The sequence below is a fragment of the Montipora foliosa genome, chromosome 8 (genome assembly GCF_036669935.1).
Source record: "Montipora foliosa isolate CH-2021 chromosome 8, ASM3666993v2, whole genome shotgun sequence".
NCBI classification, from domain to species: Eukaryota; Metazoa; Cnidaria; class Anthozoa; order Scleractinia; family Acroporidae; genus Montipora; species Montipora foliosa.
The window spans coordinates 49,167,894-49,189,395 of record NC_090876.1 but is presented as its reverse complement, the minus strand read 5'-3'; the positions used below and the strand labels follow the sequence as shown (position 1 = coordinate 49,189,395).

The window sequence follows — 21,502 nt, the reverse complement described above, 5'->3', positions numbered from 1 at the left end:
CATTCACGTGATAAAAATTAAACCAGTTCCTCAGCCTGAAAGTCGCTATTATTTTTATATTGCCCTCGTAAAAGGGGCATCTATGATTACACCTTCACAAGAGCCTGATCTTGTAAATAAGGTTTTTAACAAATTTCGTGTCATAAGGGCAATAGATGCATGCAACTGTGAACGTTTTGTGCTCACACACCTGCCGCGCTTGGTTGAACAGGTGTCAAGAATCCGGCTGTCGTGCAATCTCGTACAAAGAGTGAACTCGAAAGAAGTGTTCATGTCAGCGATTTATTGTACACAAATAAGTCGAGAAGGAAATATGAAAGTCACTTTACAAAGAGTGTATTGGTTCCACATCAATTGCGTTATAAAATATAGGCCTTTTTTTCATCTAAGTAGAATATTTGGATTAAAACATCGCCTTTGTACCGAGTACGCTGGACAAAGGGAGCTGCCTCCATTTAATTGAGCTCAGCAGCTAATCAAGGACAACGCAGTTCCCTTTACGGATATTGCGTGACATTCTCACAGCTGTACAATACGCGGTGCGCGACTTTGGGTAACGCAACGTCCAGTAAAGACAACAATGCTGCCCATGGTAATATCAGTCGTGCTAAACACGAGAGAGAGAGATGCGATGCGCGAATAATCTTCCTATAATTTTGAACAATAAATAATGTCTTAAAAACCGGGAACACTGACCGTTTATTTACCTCTTTACACAGTGATCTGCCCCTTTAATGGCAACGCAAAGCTACCCTTGTTTTCTGTTAATGACAGGGCCCTTCACTGAAGACCCAACGTGTTGCCAGCCATTTTTTTCTGATCAACCAAGTCAGACACTGAGGCGATTTCTTACTCCTAAATTTTCGAACGAGCTTGAAGTTATTTCTCCTGCAATTTTGTGTTTCTATATTATTTCCTTGAGTTAAGTTTGAGGCTACATGTAGTCTGTCCCTCTGTAACTACAACCACTCCATTTAGAAAAAAAGTTCAAACTGTTGAATAACATATACACTCTACGAAACGCGTTCGAAAAAAGAAAACTCCGTAAACAAGCTTGAAAACTGTTTTTAAAAAGAAAGCAACCGAACGTTCAAGCACCCCAGCCTTTTCTGTACAGCGCCAGAGAGGAGAGTTTCATGGCTGCAGTTACAGGGGAAGACAAGCCAATTTCGTAGCTACATCCACGTCGTTGGGTGAAAGATTTCGAAAGAAGAAACGTCTGCATTTATAAGTGATATTTGATTGACATGTCCCAGATTTCAAAAAATCCATTTCTGTGCATCATGATGTGAAGCCCGCTGTACCCTAGGAAAAGTCGAGATTTTAGTCCAGTCTATGGGGAAAACTCTTCTCCGATCCAAGGGCGAAATGCTCCACAAAACAACTACTCAGTTGTTCTTCTACTTCCAACGGAGCCATTCTGAAACGCCGTTACAGTATTTTACAGAGACCAAGACCGGCTACCCATCGGACAGACTCGTATCATTTTTGACTTCAGGAGGTGCCAACATCCTCTTCGTTGCAGAATGACCCAACAACTTGCCTCGAAGAATTGCTCTATTTAAGATTCTATTCAATTATTTAGCCCTGGGATCTCACGTGGCGTTGGGCAAGCTATTAATTGAAGTTCCTAACCCGTCCAATGTGCTTATGATGCCGTCTGTTCTTCTGACTACATCTACGTCCCTTTGAAAAGAGACAAGAATGGATTACGTATAGGTAATCGCACGTTTCCTCGTAAAATTAAGGATAAATATCACGCCCTCTGTGTTCGGTTGCATAAATTAGATTTATGGTACTTCGCGTTCATGTCACATTGTGTCACAAGATGCCGCCTACAGTTGTAAGGGTTCTGGTTCAAGTCATGGTTTGAGGGCTTCTTTGACATGCACAACAAGTAGCGTTAATCTCGTTACCGATCATGACGAGTCTGTATTGGACAAACCGCGATTGGCATCATTAGGGAGTTTAACAACGCCACGTTTTTGAGCCGCGGACGGCAACCGGAAGTGAGCTGTTTTCCCTTTTAACTTGTCTTGTCACTATCACCTTTATATTGATAAGTATTTTTCCACTATTAGAGATGATCAGGTTAAAAATCTGGGAGACACCATTGTCCTGACATGCGAAATGTTCATTTCCGGTCACCGTCCGCGGTTCAAAAACGTCGCGTGCGTAAACTCCCATATTATCGTGTCGTATTACCGTAACTTGCGTGGCTTGTTCAGCAGGATGGGGCGCTTATTCTTCCTTCTCTTTCTTGTTTTGACGGGTGCTCCGATACGAGCACATACGGGGGAATCCGTGGCTGGGCTGCATGGATTGATAGCCTTTGGAGAGTGTTGTAAGATATTTACCGTTGCGTTTACGACAAATGGCAAACGTTTGACTGAAATTTGCGTCTCGCCAAAAATGGAGGAACAGGGTTTTTCACAGGTTTGCAAAGTAGCGGACATATATCTGAAAATACCGGATGTTCGGCGCCTTCCGATTGCCGAAGGCGCAAGCTACCTGGAGGGGTCTGGGTGTATGCCCCACGGGAAATTTCTAAAATAGAACACTCAGAAACGCTGTTTCCAATGTTTCTGGATCAAGGAGCCCATGACTAGGAGCCTCCCAATGAATTATATCCTTGAGTCAACCTTTGCGCGTATCTTTCTATTTTTAGAACTAAACCTTTGGCAGGAGACTGACATTTACAACAATTTACATCAATTTGTATACATTGTTTTTGCTATTTTTGTCTTTGTTCCACAATCACTTTATTCTGATTGGCCATTCTAAACAGAGTGTGAAGAGCCGAAGAACTCGTGGCGTTCTAAAAATAGAAAGATACGAGCAAAGGTTGACTCATAGGGCTTGCATGGGAGAGGCAAGCTCCTACTCATGCGCTCCTGCTGGAACCCATGAATCAGTTTCCCAGGCAAGGCTGGAGTTCACTCAAATTCTCTTTTTAAAAAAATCAAAAAAAAAATTGTAATAAAAAATACAACAAAGCCGTCAAATATTGGCATCAAAGCACCGGACATGGAATGGGAAACCACCGGACAAAACGTCCAGGCTCCGGCCTTAAAACGAAAACCCTGGAGGAAACTTTATACCTGTTGGCTACTGTAACAGGAATCACGTGACTTATGCAGCAGCCTGCCGTTTCCCGCATACAAGATACAAAACACTCTATTATCACGCTGGAAGCACCAGAGGGCGTTGGATTACAAATGCGAAAACAAACTTACATCTCTTCCGGTCCTGAACTTTCGCTAACAGCATTTGCCCTCAACGCGGCACTTGCCGGCGATGAATTGTGAGCCGTTGGCGAAAAGGGAGCGTTACCCCGCACTATCCCGTGCGCCGAAAGGTTTGAGTTTTCCGGAAAGTTCAAAGCGTATACGTCCTTCATAGGCGCGGTAGAGTACGCAGAATTCTTAGCAAGCGTCCCTGTCGAGTAAGCACCTTGATTTGACAGTGGTCCGTTGGGTAAGGAGCTTCGACTCATGTTCATATGTGTAAAATTTGGTCCCACAACTCCATTTGTCGGTGTGGAATTAAGTGAGAATTTCGATCTTTGTTGCGTAGAGAAGCTTCTGTGTAAGCGTGGTCTGGGCTCGCAGCTCTGTTTGATCGACGAAGATTCTGTTGATGATAGTGAAGTGGACGAATGCGTGGAAAGAGAAATTTGTGAAGGAGGAGATTTCGGTCTGAAATGAGGCCTGGGGAATAAACAAATGTTAGGAAATAGTTAGAAAATATGGGAAATAAAAAAAATTCTGAAGGCATCCGTTACGGGAAGTTCACGTTCTAACGGTAGAAATTAAAGTCTGCTGTGCCATGTGGAGAGAGTCGTAAAAAAGCGTTGCGGACTGGGATAGGACAGACAAACTCAGTCGGTGATCTGGGGAAGAGTTGACTTCGCAGTCCAGCGTATCACAAAACCACTCTCTACCTCGAATTAATAATAACCATCATTTATATAGCGCACATATAAAAAAAAAACAATTGACTATTATCGTTAATTCGCAATTTGCTCTGAGTTTACTGTTATAGTTAATTTAGAAGACTGGAAGCTTGATATGGATTATTGGTCGCATATCTTTTTAAAGACAACCCAAGTGTATGGACAAACATGTAGGACTCGAACTAACCCCACATACATAATTGACCGCTCCCCATAGGGACTTTTCAGGGCCAATGAAACACAACGAAACGACGGAACAGAACAACAACAACTGTTAAGAATCTCAACCGGCCGGAGGCAAACCAGTTGGCTATTTACAAGTGCAGCTGGGAAGTTTTCCTTATTTTCTCTGCTACCACAGGGCCTAGGAAACAGTGTCCTAACTTAATGATAATAGTAAATCCAAAGCAAATATTACCAATCAAGAATAATCGTTAATTTAGGGAAGAGATCATGTTCACGGCGCCTCAAGCCACAGAGCGGGCTTTCTGGTTAAAGACAGCTTCGATTTGTTTTATATAGGGGAACTTGAGATGAAGTGTTTCTGTAAAAGTTACTAATATTATTAGCAGTAACGATTATAGCAAAGCTTGAAAGATGATGATCTCAACAAGCTCCTTTCCGTAGTACAAATACAATGTTTTATAAAATACGATTTCGAAAAACATTTAAGTAGGAAAACTAACGTAAGCAAAGTAACATGACGTTTCGACGACTTCATGTCATCATTGCCGAATGAACAAATTAAAAAATAAATATGCCTAGCCGTTATTTTTTAATTTGTTCATTCGACAATGATGACATGAAGTCGTCGAAAAGTCATGTTACTTTGCTTACGTTAATTTTCCTACTTAAATACTGCGCCACCGCGCATCGGGCTGCCATGCGGGAGGTCGTGAGTTCGACTCCGGCCGGACCAACACTCAGGGTCTTTAAATAACTGAGGAGAAAGTGCTGCCTTTGTAATTACATCCACAAATGGTTAAGACTTTCAAGTCTTCTCGGATAAGGACTATAAACCGTTGGCCCCGTCTCACAACCCTTCAATGTTCATAAAATCTGTGGGACGTTGAAGATTCCACACACTACTCGAAAAGAGTAGGGCATGTAGTTCCCGATGTTGTGCTCTGGCCTTTCCTTCAGCAATGTGGTCGGCTTGGCGTAATCTTCTGAATGGACTACTGATCGATGAGACCACACAACAGCAAAAACAGACAGTAGTCAAATTGAAGGAGTCCAAGTGCTGAAACTTGGTAAACCTAAACCTAAACCTAAACCGAAACCTGTAAGAATTCTGTCATATATATTCTCTTCATCCACACCCTCAACATAGTTATTACGAATTCACAAAATGACCAGGGGCCCGTTTCTCCAAAGTCCCGAAAACTTTTCAGGCCCGAAAAGCCATTTGTGAAACTGTCAACCGCTTGTTTTGGAAAGCTGATATTTTGACATTTTTTCAAGGTGAAGTTTGACGACTTAATCCTCTCCGGGAATTGTGACACCCGAAAATGGCCCGTAAACTTTCGGGACTTTCGAGAAACGGGCCCCAGCTCCCAGATGGCCTAATCGCTAGTTTGGAAGAGCAGTACCGGTATCGCAAGGGTTCAAATCCCGTGTAACCCTCTGAATCGCACAAACGAAAAGTTGATTCTCCCAACTAGTGCCACAGAGTTTTTTGTTGGGTAGTCATGAGAATTTGGTGTTACATCAAGATAAAACCTCTGAAACTGATAATAATCTTCATTCTCAATACTTGTCAGACCAACATTTCATTGAAATTTACATGTTGATCATGGGAGTTTAAGCCTGAATTTTCCAGACTTTGCCTTCGACGATGCAACGTAACGTTCATCACTACAGTGATCTAAAATCTTAACAAGCAAAATCCTTAACGTTTCTCTTTACTTACAACAAGGGCTTCTTCCAGCCTGTGAGATGATCGTAAGGGAACAATCCATTTGGTAACGAAAACGAAGAGGTCGAGGAGTTCAAGCGCGTGTCTAATTCATCCAGATCTTCAGACAAAGGACTATACGCTCGATCCATGTATATTCTATTGAAAAAGAAATTGAGTGCCAAACGTCACTTCGACAATAGTTTGACTTTGCATCACTACTCTTACTGGTTGCCTAAACTTTGTTCGTCCAATCAGCGTTAAACTTGTTTCCACTCGTTTTCCCGCCGGTTGCAGAAATTTGCTTTGGGTGTTAGTTGTCCGAGTCTGACACAGGGAGCAGACTATTTGACCGTTTTTCCAGTTAAATTCCCCGTACGAATTGATCTTGTTGATTTGAATCACCGTATGTGATCACACCACATACAAACGATCGTGTTACACTGCGGTTGAAATCATATCTCCGCGAAACGAAAGCCGCATTCAGTAATGACTGTGAGCTTTGTCACTAGTGGTCACTAACAGTACAAGGGATGAAAGCGATTTTCGGTCAAATTTTGAATCGTCCATATATCGCTAAAATTTGGATGAAAATGCCTTATTTCTAGCAACTGGTGGAGAAACAGTATTCTCTCCCAAGTCTTTAAAAGAAAATAACCAGAAAGCGCGTGAAATTCAATTTTCGAGGAACCATTTTCCAAGCGTTCGTGCGTTCGAGTTCGTACAATGACCGGTGACGGAAATGCGTCATCAGTTGTAAGAAGAAACATTACACGCAGGATCGGAAGTCGCACAAAAAGGGCGGTAAGAAACGCCAAGATCAAGTGGTTGCCAATGCGGTCCGAAAACAACTACGCGATCTTAGCCATAAGATGGGTTTTACAGCATAACCGGTTTTCGCGGGCAAAAAATTGGGGCAAGATCTTAAACCCAAAGAAATCAATGCAATGTGTTGTATATTATTTTAAATGCGATGTGTGCGATGCAGACTGCCCGCCGATACATTCACCAACGCATTGCTGAACACAAAAATTCGGCACTTTGCCGATATTTTTTGGAAGCTCACGGTAGGAAAGATATTTTGAAAGAAAAGCAATTTAAGGTCTCAAGAAAGAGCCAGGGCAAATTTGATTGCTTAGGGCGCATTCTTTAGGGACGCTATTCTTAGTCTGGTTTACGAATAACAGAATACACGGAAAACCAATTCTCAAAAGAACGCATCCGCTGAATTGGTTCCAAAAGTACACGATTACCGTCTATTCGGTGTATTCCTGTTCCGTAATAGTCCCAAAAGATCGCGTCCTTAGTCTACGAAATGCTCTTCATTAAGAGTCCGAAGTATTATAAGTCGCACGAGAAAATAAAAACAATGCTTATACAAAATTTTGGACGGACAAACAAAGAGTATTTTTGATATTGGCTAACTGGACAGTGTTAGATCTGATGAACAAGCTAAACTTTAATGTGCCGATTTTTACCTTCCTCCTCTGCCAACTCTTCTCCGCACGAATCCCATAACTCTCTGCGGGGTCGATATGGAAGTACAACTGAAGCGAAACCTCTTATCGCCGAGACCCCCCTCGGCTGGGTCTACCCAAGGCAGGGGTTGGGGCGAGTCGAATCGAGGCTAAGGATAGACAAAAAGATTCAATTTTAAAATGATAAGAACAAGAAAAAAATATCATTCAAATTTGACACTTTTCAGAAAAGGTTTTTTTTTAACGAAGTTTGAGCTTACTAACCAATAAGTACTTGACACCAAGTTTTCTTTTGAATGCAAATCTACCGTCTGGATCTTCATCGTCATCTTCCGGTTCCGATGGAATATCAACCTTTAAAATTGCACATGTTGTCAATGGTATCATTATCATTATATCTATCATTATGCAACCGTGACCGTCACTAACGATTATGGGTCAAACTGCAAAATACCCAGCCACTTATGTCTGAATGGTGTGGATTCTTATACACCTCGTTCTTCAAAGAATGTCGCTACAAGAACACAATAGTGGCATGGTATTCTGCAGTTATTCCTGATTTGCTTGGGAAGTGGTGCCTTAAAAGGAAGCCAGAAGGGGATTTGTTGTGATTCAGCTACCGCAGGGTGGCATCCCTAGCAACCTGCAGGCGTGAAGCAACCCCAAGCAGCCACTAACCACCACCACCTCACTGGATGCTGGTCTGGTGGAAAACACACTTACCCGGCCAGGTACTTACAGTACCTCCACAACCAAGTAGCCTCAGTAAGGGAAGGGAGGGCCTAATTGAATCCACAATGCACAAAAATGGCCCGAAAAGATTTCACGGCCACAAATAAGCAACCCTTGCTGGATTCTGGCCCCCAAAATAACGGCATGCCTATTTGGCACGAAAAGGCCACATGCTGCACTGGCTTTAGATTAAACTTGCCTAAATTACAATAATTAGCCTCGTTATGAAAATTCTAGGCATTCTAGGTATTATGTTTTCTTACTGGAGGTGGCGACACATGAATGAGTTCCTCTTCATCACTAAACACCACTTGATCCCCGCCTGGCGCCACAAGTGGTACTTTAGCATGGTGATGCAGCTTAGGTCTCTTGATGCTAAAACAAAACCACACCATCGTTTTTAGTGCAACCACTAAGTTCAAAAGGTCAACACTGTTGTTAAAAACTGTACTATCCCAAAAGGCAAAAATAATATTCACTTTGAGAGATTTAAAGTTTTCTTTGCCATAAACTAGACATAAACAGTTTGCAATTTAAATTGTAATTTTGTACATGTCAAATGAAAGATCAACTTCACCAATTTTCTGACCAAAAAATGTCAAGCATTGCCTTGTGCATATATTCCGTATCGAAATCCATGGGGTAGGGGTGGGCATTTTTGGCGTTAAACATCAAAAATTTTTTCTACACTTACCTTAATTCATTAATAAAATCATTCTTTCCTAATCGTGGCCTTTCCTGTTGAAAGAGCGCAGACAATGATCATAATCATTCCCACTCAAAGTTCAATTATGTTCATTAATAATAATAATAATAATAATAATAATAATAATAATAATAATAATAATAATACAACTTACATGTACTTGTCTTCTCCAAAGTTCCTGTTCTCTATCCTCTCCTGTGACTGCACCTGGTGTGACATTTTCACCATAGGCAGCAGATGTGGGCACTGTGAGGTTAGTGGCTGGCGGCTGATATCTGATCATATCCAAACACTGCTGAAGGATTTGACCAGCATAATCTCCTGCAGCATACCTACAATGTTGATTGATGACAGTATAAATGTGCAAGTACTTAAAGTGCTACAATAACCAAAAAATCAATTTTCACTTTTCTTTAGATTTCAAAGCTATGTTAACTAAACAGTAAGAGACCGAAGTTTTGATCCTTGACTTCAAAGAGATTCCTGTTTATTTTAACTGGAATTTTCCTATTTAATGGTCTGCCATTACTAACTTTGAAGTCTTGAGAGGGCGGGATCAAGGAGAAAATGAGGTCAAAAACTCAATAGTTTGAGAACGAAATGCGTGTGTAAGCGGCTGAATTAACAGGCAGCAGGAGGGAGTTCTGGGCTCTCAGACTTTTAAATTCATGTTTTGCAAACATAAAGTGAGACAATGACATCACTTTTCCCTAGATCCAACCCTCTGAGGACCAACCGGTCAGTTTTGAACATGAGTAATGGTGGACCATGAAATCCAAACCTTACACTCAATTTAAACAGGCTTTGGATAAAAATAAAAGCTCAAAATTTTGCCAGTCAAGTGTTAAGCAATCACACTTTCAAAATCTGAAGAAAAAAAGGAAGTGATTTTTTGATCATAGTAGCACTTTAATAAACCACTTATCAACCTCTCAAAAATGTCAAGAAGCCTCTTGCCCAACAGTGTCCATGACCACCTTTGTCCTTTCCTTACGTAAGGTGCATCCCAATAACACTCTAACAAAGAGTAAGGCTTATTTCCTCCTACAAAGTGTGCCTGTCTTGGCACTGATGTCTCAAGGCAGTTAGAAAAAGAGCAATCTGCAGCTACATGTACGTGTAGGTTTCAACAATGTGAAAAATGACCCTAACTGAAATTTCTGCACGCAAAGCAAGCAAAAAATAGTTTGCATTACAGAATACCAGTATTCTCCTTCCATGTACAATGTACAATGAAAGGTAGGAAAAATCAGGAAACATGCACACACATACAAAAAGCAGGAAAATGTTTGAGCTTGCCTTTTTTCAAAAATATCAACAGTTAGTTGAAGTTGCTCCTTTTTTGACTGCTCTCTTCTTTTCACCATGTCGAGAATTGTGCAGGCTCTGTTCAAGTCTCTTCTCAGTTTAAGCATCTTCTCATATGAAGCCTCGTCATTCTTGCGATTCTAAAGATGAAACAGTTCAACCTTAGCACTGGTCTCTCAGGTTAATATAATTTATTAGATAAGGCAGAGTTTGATCTGAAGATTTTTATAGAAGGATGAAGGGTCAAACAAGGCAGATAACCTGCCTTCAAACACTTTGCATAAACACGTACTAAGCTCTCAGTCATCTCAAAGAAGGAGCACCATCAAAATCGTGTATGATCTGTACCTTTCTTGTTTGCATCTTTTCAGTTCTTCTTCTGAATGCAACATAGGGATCACTTGAAGATGAACCATCCCGCTTCTCCCCTTTCAGCTGGGGGATCAGTGAAATCACTAGATCCTTCTAAAAGAAACACAAGAGTTACTTATCAAATCCAAAAAACTCTACAAAGTCATGTACTTTGAAACCTAAATTGGTTCCAAATTTGGTCAATAGAATGAGTTGACAATTTCCTGTTTTAATTAAAAATTGATTTAATCACTTCCAACTTTAAACAACTTCTCTATATCAAGACAAGCTAAGATTTCATATTATTTGACTAATGAACATTACACACTTAACCCTTCTTTGTTAATTAATGTTGTTCCATAAGTTATTGTCTTACCAGCTTTCTTCTTTTGTTCAGCCAATACTCATACATGGGTTTGATAATGTCTACACTTAATTCTTTCATTAAAGACTTGGCTTCATTGAAAGACACAGCCTGGTTTCCTGAATTTTTCTCCAGCTGATCAAGAAGCTGTTCAAATTTGAAGGGAGTCAAGATTTCCTGAAATAAAGGACAAAATTTTTATCTTATTATTTCAGCATCTCTGAAAGATTAAACATTATGTTGTTTACAATGTAGCATTATCCAAATGCAAACTACATTCAGTCGCCAACCTCACCTTCTTTTTATTAAAATTCTTTAGCCAGTCTTCATCCTCGGAGTCCATATCATATTCTGGCAATTCCTCCTCAAAGTTGAAAGCTTGAAATGAAAAGAGTCATACTATTAGTTATTCATACATCCCATACCAACTTAACTCTCACTTATACTCATTGTTGGTACCATCTATAGAGTTTCCTATGATCATAGCAATCATTTAGCCACTCCTCTCTCTTGACGTTAAGCCTCAATACTAGTTAAGACTGGTTTTCATATGTAGCACAAGCAAAAACATGAGGACCATCATGAAGATTTAATGACTTTTGAGCATCAGAGATGTATCCAGGTTTTAAATTTGGGGGTCTTCTGGACCCCTTCTCGAAAAATTTCGGGGTCCATTGCAACATTTTGGGGGTCCAGCTAATTAATATTGCCTCTTGCAGTAATTACTGCTGCAGTACCCTTTCAGATTTCTAAATTGCACAGAAATAAAGTCTTATCCCTCCCCTCGAATACGTCCTTAAAATAAAATGATCAATTTCTTTGAAACTGTTGTGCCCATTGATTCATCGAGCAAAATGCATGGGCTGACAAAGCTCCATCAATCACATCTGAAAACATCTCAAGGAATCTGTACACTGTAGGAACTGTTGCCTCCAGTTGATAAACGATCTAGATCTCCACAGCAAAAAAAAAAAACAGAACTGGATCTCAATTTTCCGTAAAAGAGCACCATTTATTTTAACAACACAAGGTGTAATTTGGGAACAAAAGAGTAAACAAAATATAAGCAACACACAGTTCATTGTAGGCCTGTGACTTCGCCATGACCAATGTTAATGATCGAGCAATTGAATACATTCAAGTTTCACATTAAACATATTATTTTTAAAACTAACTCTGAAAAAAGAGGCATAATTTGCTAAACAGAAAAGTTACATGCAAAACAAGAATCGAGATGATGACACGTGTGCCCCTGGAATTAATATCAACAGGGTTGTACAAAACAAAAATTTAACATTCTTCGCCGCTGGATTCTCTGTCATTTCGCTCACAATAAACAAACCAATGCTTGAAATTCGCTTGAAAAGCATGCAACAAACTGAACTTCGACTGAAATATTAAATTATCATTGGCACATCAAAAGTGTCGCCAATTGTCTCGCCTAAAAAAAACAGCTTAGATAATGTCACACAACACATGGGAATTAAAACAAACGTCCTCCAGCTGGACATAATAGTAGACAATATGAAACCATTCGACTACAATCCGAAAATAACAGCTTACCTTGAAGTTTAAGGAACTCAATCATTTCTTCATAGTGAGAATTGGGAGTGTTCAATTTCGTTTTGAAATATGCCATGCGTATGTTTTACCTGGTGTATGGAATTTGCATAAACATTTGATTTTTTTTGCGTCCAATTGGACCCTTGATTCTATATTCTGTGTGTCCAAAAGAAAAACGAGTGTGTCCCAGGACACAATGACGCACTCTGGATACATCTCTGCAGCATGTAAAGACCTTTGTCATGCTCAACAACAAATTGACACCAGTGTGTATGTTTCTTTTGCTTGTGCTTACACTGGTAGTGGACAGAAACAAAACAATTTTGCAAGCAGCCAGGGGCCTGTTTCTTGAAAGTCCTGAAACACTATGGGTCATTTTTGGGTGTCACAATTCCCTCTGTGGCTCAATAACGGAGTGGATTTGAGTCGTCAAACTTCACAGCCGGTTTGCTTTTTGTTACCTTGAAAACATGTTTAAAGATCAACTTTCCTTTGGAACTTTTGAAATAAGCCCCAGACCACACGCCCCCCCCCCCCCCAAAAAAAAAAATTCAGTGAATGTTTAACAAAGTGAAAAAGGGGGAACAACTGAATTTGATTATTTTAAGTCCATCAGGGAAAATGTTCCAAAAGATCCTATTGACTTTTCTACCAAGGTGATGGTCTGCAGTATAAACAAGACTACAGCTTCATACTGTTACTATGGCAACAGTACCTGCCACATCCCCTTAGATTCTATAGAAACTATTTAGTGATTTGATAAGTGGTCATTTTTCAAACAAAACAAAACAAACACTTGAATAGAAAATGACTGCAAGAGGAAAAGATTGATCTTTCACCTCCGAACTAGTTCCCATTGACAACTAAAATCACCCAGCATTGGACAAAGTAAGATCTACAAGTGTGACTGTTAAGAGCAAAATGGTTTCAGAAGACAAAGTTTTGAGTGGACATAAAGTTGTTGACACTTCCAACCCAATGACAAGTAAAATCATCTTTGGTTACACGGAGTAAAACCTGAAAGTGTCGCTCTTTGAAGGGGAAAGGTTGAGACACCGATATAGCCCCCATTTCTTTGATTTGGGATACTAACATGGCCTCTATAGAGAGGTGATATTGAGTCGGGATGTACTGTAAGGCCCCTTACATCACTCTGATTATTCGGTGTTCCAGATACATGAAAGAGAAGGATCCTGTAGTCAAACTTATGGAAGATGGAGGCCTGACCAAATGAAATAACTGATACAAGTAGATTTCACAAAATGTACTCAGCCACATGGAGAATGACCCCAACCCCAACTTGATTCTGTCTCTAAACCCAAGCTGGAATTCTGCCAACACACAACACCCTGTACCTTGAACATGAATGTACTGCTTTGGCTGTTTGAAGACGTCATAGTAAAGTGTTTCAATCCCTCTGTCCCTCACTTCTTCAGTGTCTGGAGTTGGAATTACAAGCTGTTGAGTGTCACCATAAACCTGCTGTGCTGAAATTGCTCGCTGGAGATGATGTTCCTGGACACAGAATGCAAATTACAAAATAATCAGTATTTGACTTGAATCTCAGTGACCAAGTTTAGTGTGGAGACCTTTCTATTAGTCCATCAACCGCTACAAAGAAAATCTACAAAATGCAATGTTTTTAAAAGGAGATATAGAATGCAAGTGAAACTGAGGCATAAAATTTATTTCTATGCAGAATTTTTTGGGAAAAATACTTTCACCACTACTTTAAAATTCACAGGCAACAGCTCTTCCCAAAACTGAAATGTTTTTTTCTTCTTTTTTGGGTGCTTACTATGACAATTTAGTGTCAATAAACTTGACGGCTTTTTTTTGTCACATGTTGGCTAAACTTTAATCTTAGTTTTTACATGCTATGAACCCCCAAAAATAAACTTAAAAAAATAACATCAAAACTACATTGAAAAGAAGAATAATCAAATAATAATATACACTGGTCAACAAGGATTTCCACCAAAGGGTATGAGCTGTTTTCAATTTTTTTTTAAGTTACCAAAATATAGAAACGAAAATATACTTTAAAACATTATTTCTCTTAAATCAAATTCCATTATGCCATTAACAAAATTTCCATAAAAATTTTATTCAGAATGGCAATGGACAAAAAATAATTATTTGGCAAATGACAACGTTCCCCACCCACCCATCTCTTATTATGTTTTGGGCAAGGAAATGGACAACACATTTATTTCATTAACTCACCAGAGAAAATCGATCAAAACTAAAAACCAGAAAAATATCTTACTCCAACCGAAACTTGGGACAAAATTCGTAAAAGTTCTGCCCTTTCTTAATTGCTTCTAACTTCCGCGTTTACTGGGATTCTCGATGACACCGTCGCGTTCAAAAATGGCGGGTTTACGCACAGACATCACGTGAACAAAATAAAAGTACATTTCGCAAAGCGATAAAACTTGATCAATCGTCCAAAGATGTAGCTGAAAAGTTATCGATTTGCAAAGTAATTGTCCGCTTATAATGCGACTGTAAGTTTTGATTCATACGCACTCATGTCTTCACTTCTGTAAGAAATGAGCATAATACTACGAGTTGACAACTTATTTTTACTCACTGTTTCTTCTTCTTTCTCCATTCCAGAGGGCATTTGAGGCACAGCACGGTTTATGGTGCTAAATTCCGTCAAATCGGGTAGTTCCTCGGCCCGATAGACTGGAAGAGCCTTGTTGGAATCGAGCTGCCGAGCTCTGAACGACAATTTACTCATCTTGACGCGCTGTTGAGTTTCCAAAGCGGCGCTCAAATTCAAAAATTTGAAACGCTGCACAAAGCGTGCAGGTTCGGGAAAATTTTAAAACAAACACTAGGAAAATCGTATTAGAGCATTTTGAGCTTTTTGGTGTGTCAGGTCTTCGTTCAAGACAAACTTGGACGAATTTTCTTCTTTGGATCCCATTTTCTAGGATCCATCATGGCGGTAAAAATCCTCATAGGAGAAATATGTCCCAAAATGCAACGCGCTGGACAGTGCGCGCGCATACTATTTGAAAGCCGATTGGGCGTGACAAGGGTATTCCCTAATTCTTCCTAGGAAAAAATAACATTCAATGTTTCAAATGGTGCCATGCGAAAGATTTAAAAACGCTTTAAAGAATCTGAATTGATCATCTTTGCAAATATGCGGCGGTCTTTTTAAATTGTACAGATATCATATACCAGAAAGAAACCTATCTGACAAAGCGTGAAAACTTCATCAGGAAAGTTCTTTTCCCTACGGTTATCACATACTATTTATTGCATAAATTTAGAATCAAATTGCTCCCAATTTCTACAAATGAATTATTTGTAAGGACACTTGCTTCCTATTTTTCATTTCACAAGAACGCGATAAGTCCCAGGACCTCTGAACCCTTACGGCATTTCGCACATTATGCCACAAACAACTAACTGGAGAAATCTTCATGGGAGAGTACCAAATAGACAGCTAAATACAACTTTTACAAGGAATAGACAAGAAGTATGGTTTGACGGATCCAAAATTCATTATTAGGCTAAGTATAAAAGAAGCCAAATCTGTCATTGTCCAATATCCAATGACCGTTAGGTGTTTGTGGCCCCTCGGGGTGTCCCTTCCTTTGAAAGACAAGGACAATTTGAGCTTGCTGATCCAGACTGGTTTTCACTAAGGATGAAAACATAGCACAGCGCACAGGCAACATTCGCTTACAAAATTGCTTGTTAATTAGAGTCTTCTGATCTAGCAAAAGGTACTTTTTGTTCAAAACTCGACTAAGTTTACCTTTGAGTTATACTTGCAACGCCAGGAAATTTCAGCCCTTTGGGCCATGTGGTGATTATGGCCGGGTTAGGGTCATGGATTATCGCCTATGTTGCGCAAAGTAAAATCGTCAGTTTTTCTTTTACTATTTTAGATTTTTTTATGCCAGCTGATAATTTATGGTTTAATGGATCGGGCCTTGTATTTTCGTGGATTGAAATGAAAAGAAAAAGGTGTCGTAGATGAGAATAAGCCGCCACCAATATGGCCTGCTTTTCCTTGCCTTGCTCTCTTTTTACTGCGCGCTTCTCGGGAACAAATCAAACTCTACCTTTTTAAAAGAAGACACAAATGAATGTCTGATGACAGAGTTGGACCGTTATGACTCATGGCCATGCTGCGGATGTGATTGTTTAGTGATACAAATTGTAAATAGATTCATCAACGACTCTGATTAACATATTTATACTGAAGAAAAAGTGTTCTGTGATGTGTTGCGTGACAAGAGACTAGTTCCAGACTCTTCACGCAGTGAAAGGTGTTATGGGTAGGTAAAGGGCGAAAAACAAAAAAAACACAAAAAACGGCAACAAACACGATCGTTGATTTTGGGAAAGAAAGGGAGTATTTTAGCCTGATTTGGCCTCCATCATAAAGATACAGTAAGAAGAAGTAAGTACAATTTTTGTTGTTAGTGGCATGGATAAACAATGAAAGATATAAATCAAAAGGATTCAGGTACGACACAAATTACACCACTTTTCGAACTTTTCACATACAACACATGCACTCGTTATTTTCTCGTATATTTTACTCCTTATCTTTAAAGAATTCGCAAGCAAAAGGTAGACGAATTATCGACATGTATTTCAGTGGATAAGACTGAAAGGAGCTACAATGATTTAAAAAGTACTTGACTTTAATTTGTTTTTAAAAGGTAAGCTTAATAAATTTATTACACTGTACGTACTGTTTGGTCTTGTGGGTACGGTGAATACAAACGCAGAGATAATTCATCTTATGTGCTTAAGCCTAAGGTTGACTTACATGTAGCTACCTGTTGACTGTTCGGTTTTACAAAAAAAATATCTAAATGTATGCTAACTTCTTTGTGAATATCAAGATAAGAGTCTCAAAAGTTAGCAACAGTATTTTGGTCATTTAGAATGGACAGCTGAACTTCACCAGAACTCTCCTGCAACGCGTAATGTCAGAAGACCTGATGCATTTTCCTTGTGGGCCTCCACCATCATACAAAACATGTCAGGAACAATCTCTTGATGATTCTAAAAAACAAACTGCTGTTGACTTATTCAATGTTAAAGACTGTGGTAACATAGGCCTGGCATTTGAAGATCCCCCACCATATAAGGAGAAGGAATTCCTTGAAGAATCAATCATTGGCTTTCACCATTTATCTCCAATGATTATTCGCCCTTGGAAAAGTTTTTTCAGCACATGTTTAAAGTGGCGTTGGAGTGTTTCAGCAGACAATTTCACATACAACCTGAGTTACTACCACATCAACTATGCCTGGATAATGTTGGCTTTTGTTATAATAGCCCTGGTTGTGTGAGTATCATTAATACAAAATTTGTCGTTTTTGAATATCACTTATCATACCCCCCTCTAAACCTACCCACTGTGAGTTTTAATTTAATTCCCCCTTGTTATGTGTCCACTCAAGAAAGATATGCAAACGGACAAATAGGGAGTGGCAAAGTAGTGATTGAATGAGACTCTCCTCTCAAAGAACTTCCATTTAAAAAAAAGTTGACCGAAATTTATGAACTGCCATTTTAGGGTGCGTTCAATAGACCTTTTTGCAGATACGGCAGTTATTTTAATTTCTATTGTTTCAAAAACATTATGGGATGCTCAGGGGGCAAATTAATGTATATTAGCCCCCTGGGCATCCCATAATAGCTATTTGAAACAATAGAAATCAAATTGGCTGCTGTGTCGGTAAAAAGTTCTATTGAGCTGGCTCCAGTTGTTCAAACAATGGATAGCACTATCCACAAGATAAATCACTATCCAGCGGATAAACTCTAGCAAAACTAATTGAGTTATCCAGTGGATAGTGATTTATCTGGCGGATAACGCTATCCATCGTTTGAACAACTGAGGCCTGGGCCGTAGCCTGAGTATGAGGCAAACCGATGCACTTGCCCCAGTCATTTTTTTCGTGATTCTTTAAAATAAAGCATGATTCCAGTGTTGTCTTTAAGATGTACACATCATAAACTCCTAAAATACCTGCAAAGAGAATTTAACCAAGGACATTGCCTCAGTCATAATATTTTCTGGCTTCAGCCCTGTTGACTATAATAATTATTATTCCAGAATAGGATTGCATGGAATAGAAGTTAAAACTTCTTTGTTTTTACGGAGATTCACATAAAAATTGTCAAACACCTGCTTAAATGCTATTTTAAACATATCATTATTTATCCTTGTTACTTCAAAACACTAGACATACCTATTCCTATTCTGGAATATTGTCAATCGAATGCACCTTAATGTACTGTACAGGGCAAAGGGGCTTCACATGTACTTGCTGGAAGTGGTCCTGTAGCATTTCCAATTTTCCTTGATGTTTGCCTGTAATTACCAGGAAAATTGCGTGGAAAAAAAACCAATCAATGGAAATAAAATGGAACAATTAAAAATGCCACATTACAACTTCTTCTGTTCTGCGTGCTGCATGGAGTGATGCCGTGCACGGACTGCTGGCCCTTACAGTCAATATCATTTCAAGAGAGGTTTATTTGCTGATTTGCTCTTGCCTAGTGAATTTAAGTGTTTTTTCATTGTAACAGTTTCAAATGAATATGGATATAAACTTCAAGTTAAACTGACCGTGGCTTATTTCTCTTTGTCCACCCTCTGTCTTCAAAGGATTGATTCTGATGAATTTAGGTTTTGCGTTCTTTGGTCAAGTATCGCTGCTCTTTTTGTTTACCTATTAAACCTCAGTGGCTGTTCCCCAGAGGTGCTTGGTAAGCTTTTCAAAATTAATGAAACAACTTTCATCAATAGGCTTGAATTATTACCTTAACCTGCACAATACATAATTATGTTGCACATAATTTTTCGTTTCAGTGAATTTTATTTTTAACCAGGCAAATTTTTTTTAACTAGGTAATTTTTTTAACTAGGTTAATTTTTTTTAAACTGGTGCTATCAAAGACCAACAAATTTTAGTGATTAGGGTCAAATGCTCCTCTTAGTGATTTGGGCTACTGAGTGGTTAGCTTTCATGTAAGGTTAGGGACACTGCCCATATTTCAGGAATTAGGCTTAAGCTTTCAATTTAGTGATTAGGGTTATGCACTATATCTTATTTGAAAAAGTTAAAGCATTCCAGTTAGCATTCCGGGAGGTGTATGACAACCACAGCAACTGCAGACCACGTACTGCAGACAGTGTCTACAAGTATCACTGCTAAGCAGTATTTAAGTCTAAGGACCCATTTTAAAATGGTTATTTTTCAATAACTGTGAGATAGAATTGTCTGCAGTCAGACTGTCTGCAAGCCAGGCAAGCCATGCCAGGCAAGGGATATAGCCTTTTAATTGTAATTTCAAAACGAATGGGAGCGTGTTGGTTTTCATTTGTCAGGGCACTGTACGGGCTTCCTTTAATAATTTTGACCTTTATGTGATAAACATGTAATCACAATGTGCCCTCGTGCAATTAATTATGGATATTTCACTTGTATTTTCAAAGTTTTCCTAATTGCCCTCGTTGCTTCGCGACACGGGCAATGTTGTGAAAACTTTGAAAATAATGTGTGAAATTAATCCCTAATTGCCCTCGAACCCATGCGATTACATATACCAACATTCATTTTCTCAATCATTTGCCTGGGTTTTTGGGGGAGCTTCTTGGTTTGTTCTTTGCTATGAATTTAAAAGGGGTTGAATAAGTTGTCGACGGGTTGAGGAAGAGTAACCAACTGTTGTCATTGTCGAAGTGAATTTCAATGTCCTTTTCCATAAAACAAAAGGTCAGCTGGATACTTATAGAATGGATTTCTTCCTTTTTTTGCTTATTAATCTTTTAGGTCGAAAACTTCCTTTCTCGGAACAGTTAACAGCACTCATTGTCTTTGAGTTGCTGTTTTACGGCCTCTTTCCTGGTGCAGTACCATTCATATATTTTATTGGTAAGTCTACAAAATTGAGCAAGATTGCAGTAGTCATGAAGAATGCCTTATTGCTGATGAGATTGATGTCTTGGTTATAACCTTCCTTGTTTGCTCTATGCTAAAAACCAGAAGATTTAAAATGATTTCAAACCATGCAAGTATTCACAGAAATGTTTCACAGGCCACTTAACTCATCTCTTGAAGTCTCAGATTCTATTTTTCCAGCCCACCCCCTCTGGTTTTTTATGACCAGTCCCTAAGGTGCAAATCACCTTGCAACAAGTTGACGAGACACCACTTTTAAAGTGTTTATCCATGCACAAGAGAGCAGCCATTCAACATGTTTTTTTGTTCTGTGGCCCCCCCTTGAGGCAATGACTCTTAGGAGTGAGACTTCATAGATTTTACTCTGTCTAATACCAGATGATTTATCTTATGAAGAAGGGAAGGGGGGGGGGGGGGTCTGATGCCCTTTAAATGTTTGTTTGCTATTCCTGTCAATGCCATTCAGGTGGACTAATCCTAACAGGGTTGTTCCAAAAAGCCTGTCTTAACATCACTCATCAAGTAATTCCTTAAATGTTATTTTGAACTACTAACTTCTTTGAATTTTATTAATTTGATATTGAAGTCATGCATTGAATTTATTTCTTGTCTTCACTTCATCTTATCACAGAACTCTACACTTTAAACTTTAATTCTAAAGCCATACTGAAATAATAATCTTCCAGGGGATTTTCATTATCTAGGTAATTACAATCATTATAATGGTAGGAATAAGCAAAAACTGAAGACAAGTCAGGAATATTGGCATTAGTCATTTACCAGGCATTCATTTGTAACTGTAATACATTACATAATGCTGTTTTGTTTTTGCATTATCTACATGTGCTATTTTTTGTTTCTTTTCAGTGCTGTTCTGTGGTTTTGTCATTGTTCATGCTTGTCTTACACCTGCCAAGATGGCTGTTCTGAAGAACTATCAAATTCAGCATGTTTGAAATGAGAATTAATAAAAAAAACTCTGTGTATTAGTCATGGTAATGCAGTAGTTTCAATAACCATCAACAGCCAACAGAAAGCGTCGGCTACTTCACCCACAAGAGTCGGCAACTTTTTATCCTTAAATAAAAAAGAAATAAAGACAGATTCTTTCAAACCTAAGATTAAAACCCATTTTGCCAATGACAACAAGAAGTTGTCTAAACCTTATCGTAAATTTTGCTTTGAAATGT

At 39.0% G+C, this 21,502-nt stretch overlaps 3 protein-coding genes across 5 annotated transcripts in view; 2 read left to right on the top strand and 1 right to left on the bottom strand.

Annotated features, from left to right (window-relative positions):
* The window catches only part of LOC138012402 (vacuolar protein sorting-associated protein 41 homolog), a 40,097-nt gene extending 39,408 nt beyond the window's left edge, over positions 1-689 (top strand). For both annotated transcript variants that reach the window (XM_068859147.1, XM_068859146.1), the window contains one exon: positions 1-689. This exon is cut by the window's left edge and continues 786 nt beyond it. The gene's annotated coding sequence lies outside the window, so the exon portion shown is untranslated.
* LOC138012403 (enhancer of polycomb homolog 1-like) lies at positions 263-15,354 on the bottom strand. The gene is made up of 14 exons (XM_068859148.1): positions 14,951-15,354; positions 13,710-13,869; positions 11,087-11,169; positions 10,804-10,968; positions 10,425-10,541; positions 10,068-10,216; positions 8,923-9,100; positions 8,757-8,800; positions 8,326-8,437; positions 7,595-7,684; positions 7,331-7,479; positions 5,868-6,011; positions 3,237-3,710; positions 263-1,686 (listed from the first exon to the last, which is right to left on the bottom strand). The coding sequence occupies exons 1-14, from the start codon at positions 15,101-15,103 to the stop codon at positions 1,596-1,598; spliced, it is 2,109 nt and encodes a 702-aa protein (XP_068715249.1). The 5' UTR covers positions 15,104-15,354; the 3' UTR covers positions 263-1,595.
* A 1,305-nt stretch (positions 15,355-16,659) lies between these two features.
* On the top strand, positions 16,660-21,298 carry LOC138012653 (uncharacterized). Of its 2 annotated transcripts, XM_068859479.1 has the most exons (6): positions 16,673-16,786; positions 16,944-17,051; positions 17,280-17,686; positions 19,016-19,116; positions 20,184-20,285; positions 21,180-21,298. In XM_068859479.1, the coding sequence occupies exons 3-6, from the start codon at positions 17,322-17,324 to the stop codon at positions 21,266-21,268; spliced, it is 657 nt and encodes a 218-aa protein (XP_068715580.1). In that variant the 5' UTR covers positions 16,673-16,786; positions 16,944-17,051; positions 17,280-17,321; the 3' UTR covers positions 21,269-21,298. The 2 variants fall into 2 exon arrangements, with proteins under 2 accessions (XP_068715579.1, XP_068715580.1); XM_068859478.1 differs by lacking the exon at positions 16,944-17,051 and having other exon boundaries at positions 16,660-16,786.
* The last annotated feature ends 204 nt before the right edge of the window (positions 21,299-21,502 follow it).

Bases quoted from the DNA above. Each gene is read 5' to 3' on its own strand.
- LOC138012403 (XM_068859148.1), bottom strand. From the start codon at position 15,103: ATGAGTAAATTGTCGTTCAGAGCTCGGCAGCTCGATTCCAACAAGGCT. The intron at 7,685-8,325 runs GTAAGAAAACAT...GCAATTTTAAAG, and splicing joins TTCATGTGTCGCCACCTCCA to GTTGATATTCCATCGGAACC. The intron at 1,687-3,236 runs GTAAGTTTGTTT...CTCTTTTCAAAG, and splicing joins AGTTCAGGACCGGAAGAGAT to GGACGTAGATGTAGTCAGAA.
- LOC138012653 (XM_068859478.1), top strand. From the start codon at position 17,322: ATGTCAGAAGACCTGATGCATTTTCCTTGTGGGCCTCCACCATCATAC. The intron at 19,117-20,183 runs GTAAGCTTTTCA...TTAATCTTTTAG, and splicing joins CTGTTCCCCAGAGGTGCTTG to GTCGAAAACTTCCTTTCTCG. The intron at 20,286-21,179 runs GTAAGTCTACAA...GTTTCTTTTCAG, and splicing joins ACCATTCATATATTTTATTG to TGCTGTTCTGTGGTTTTGTC.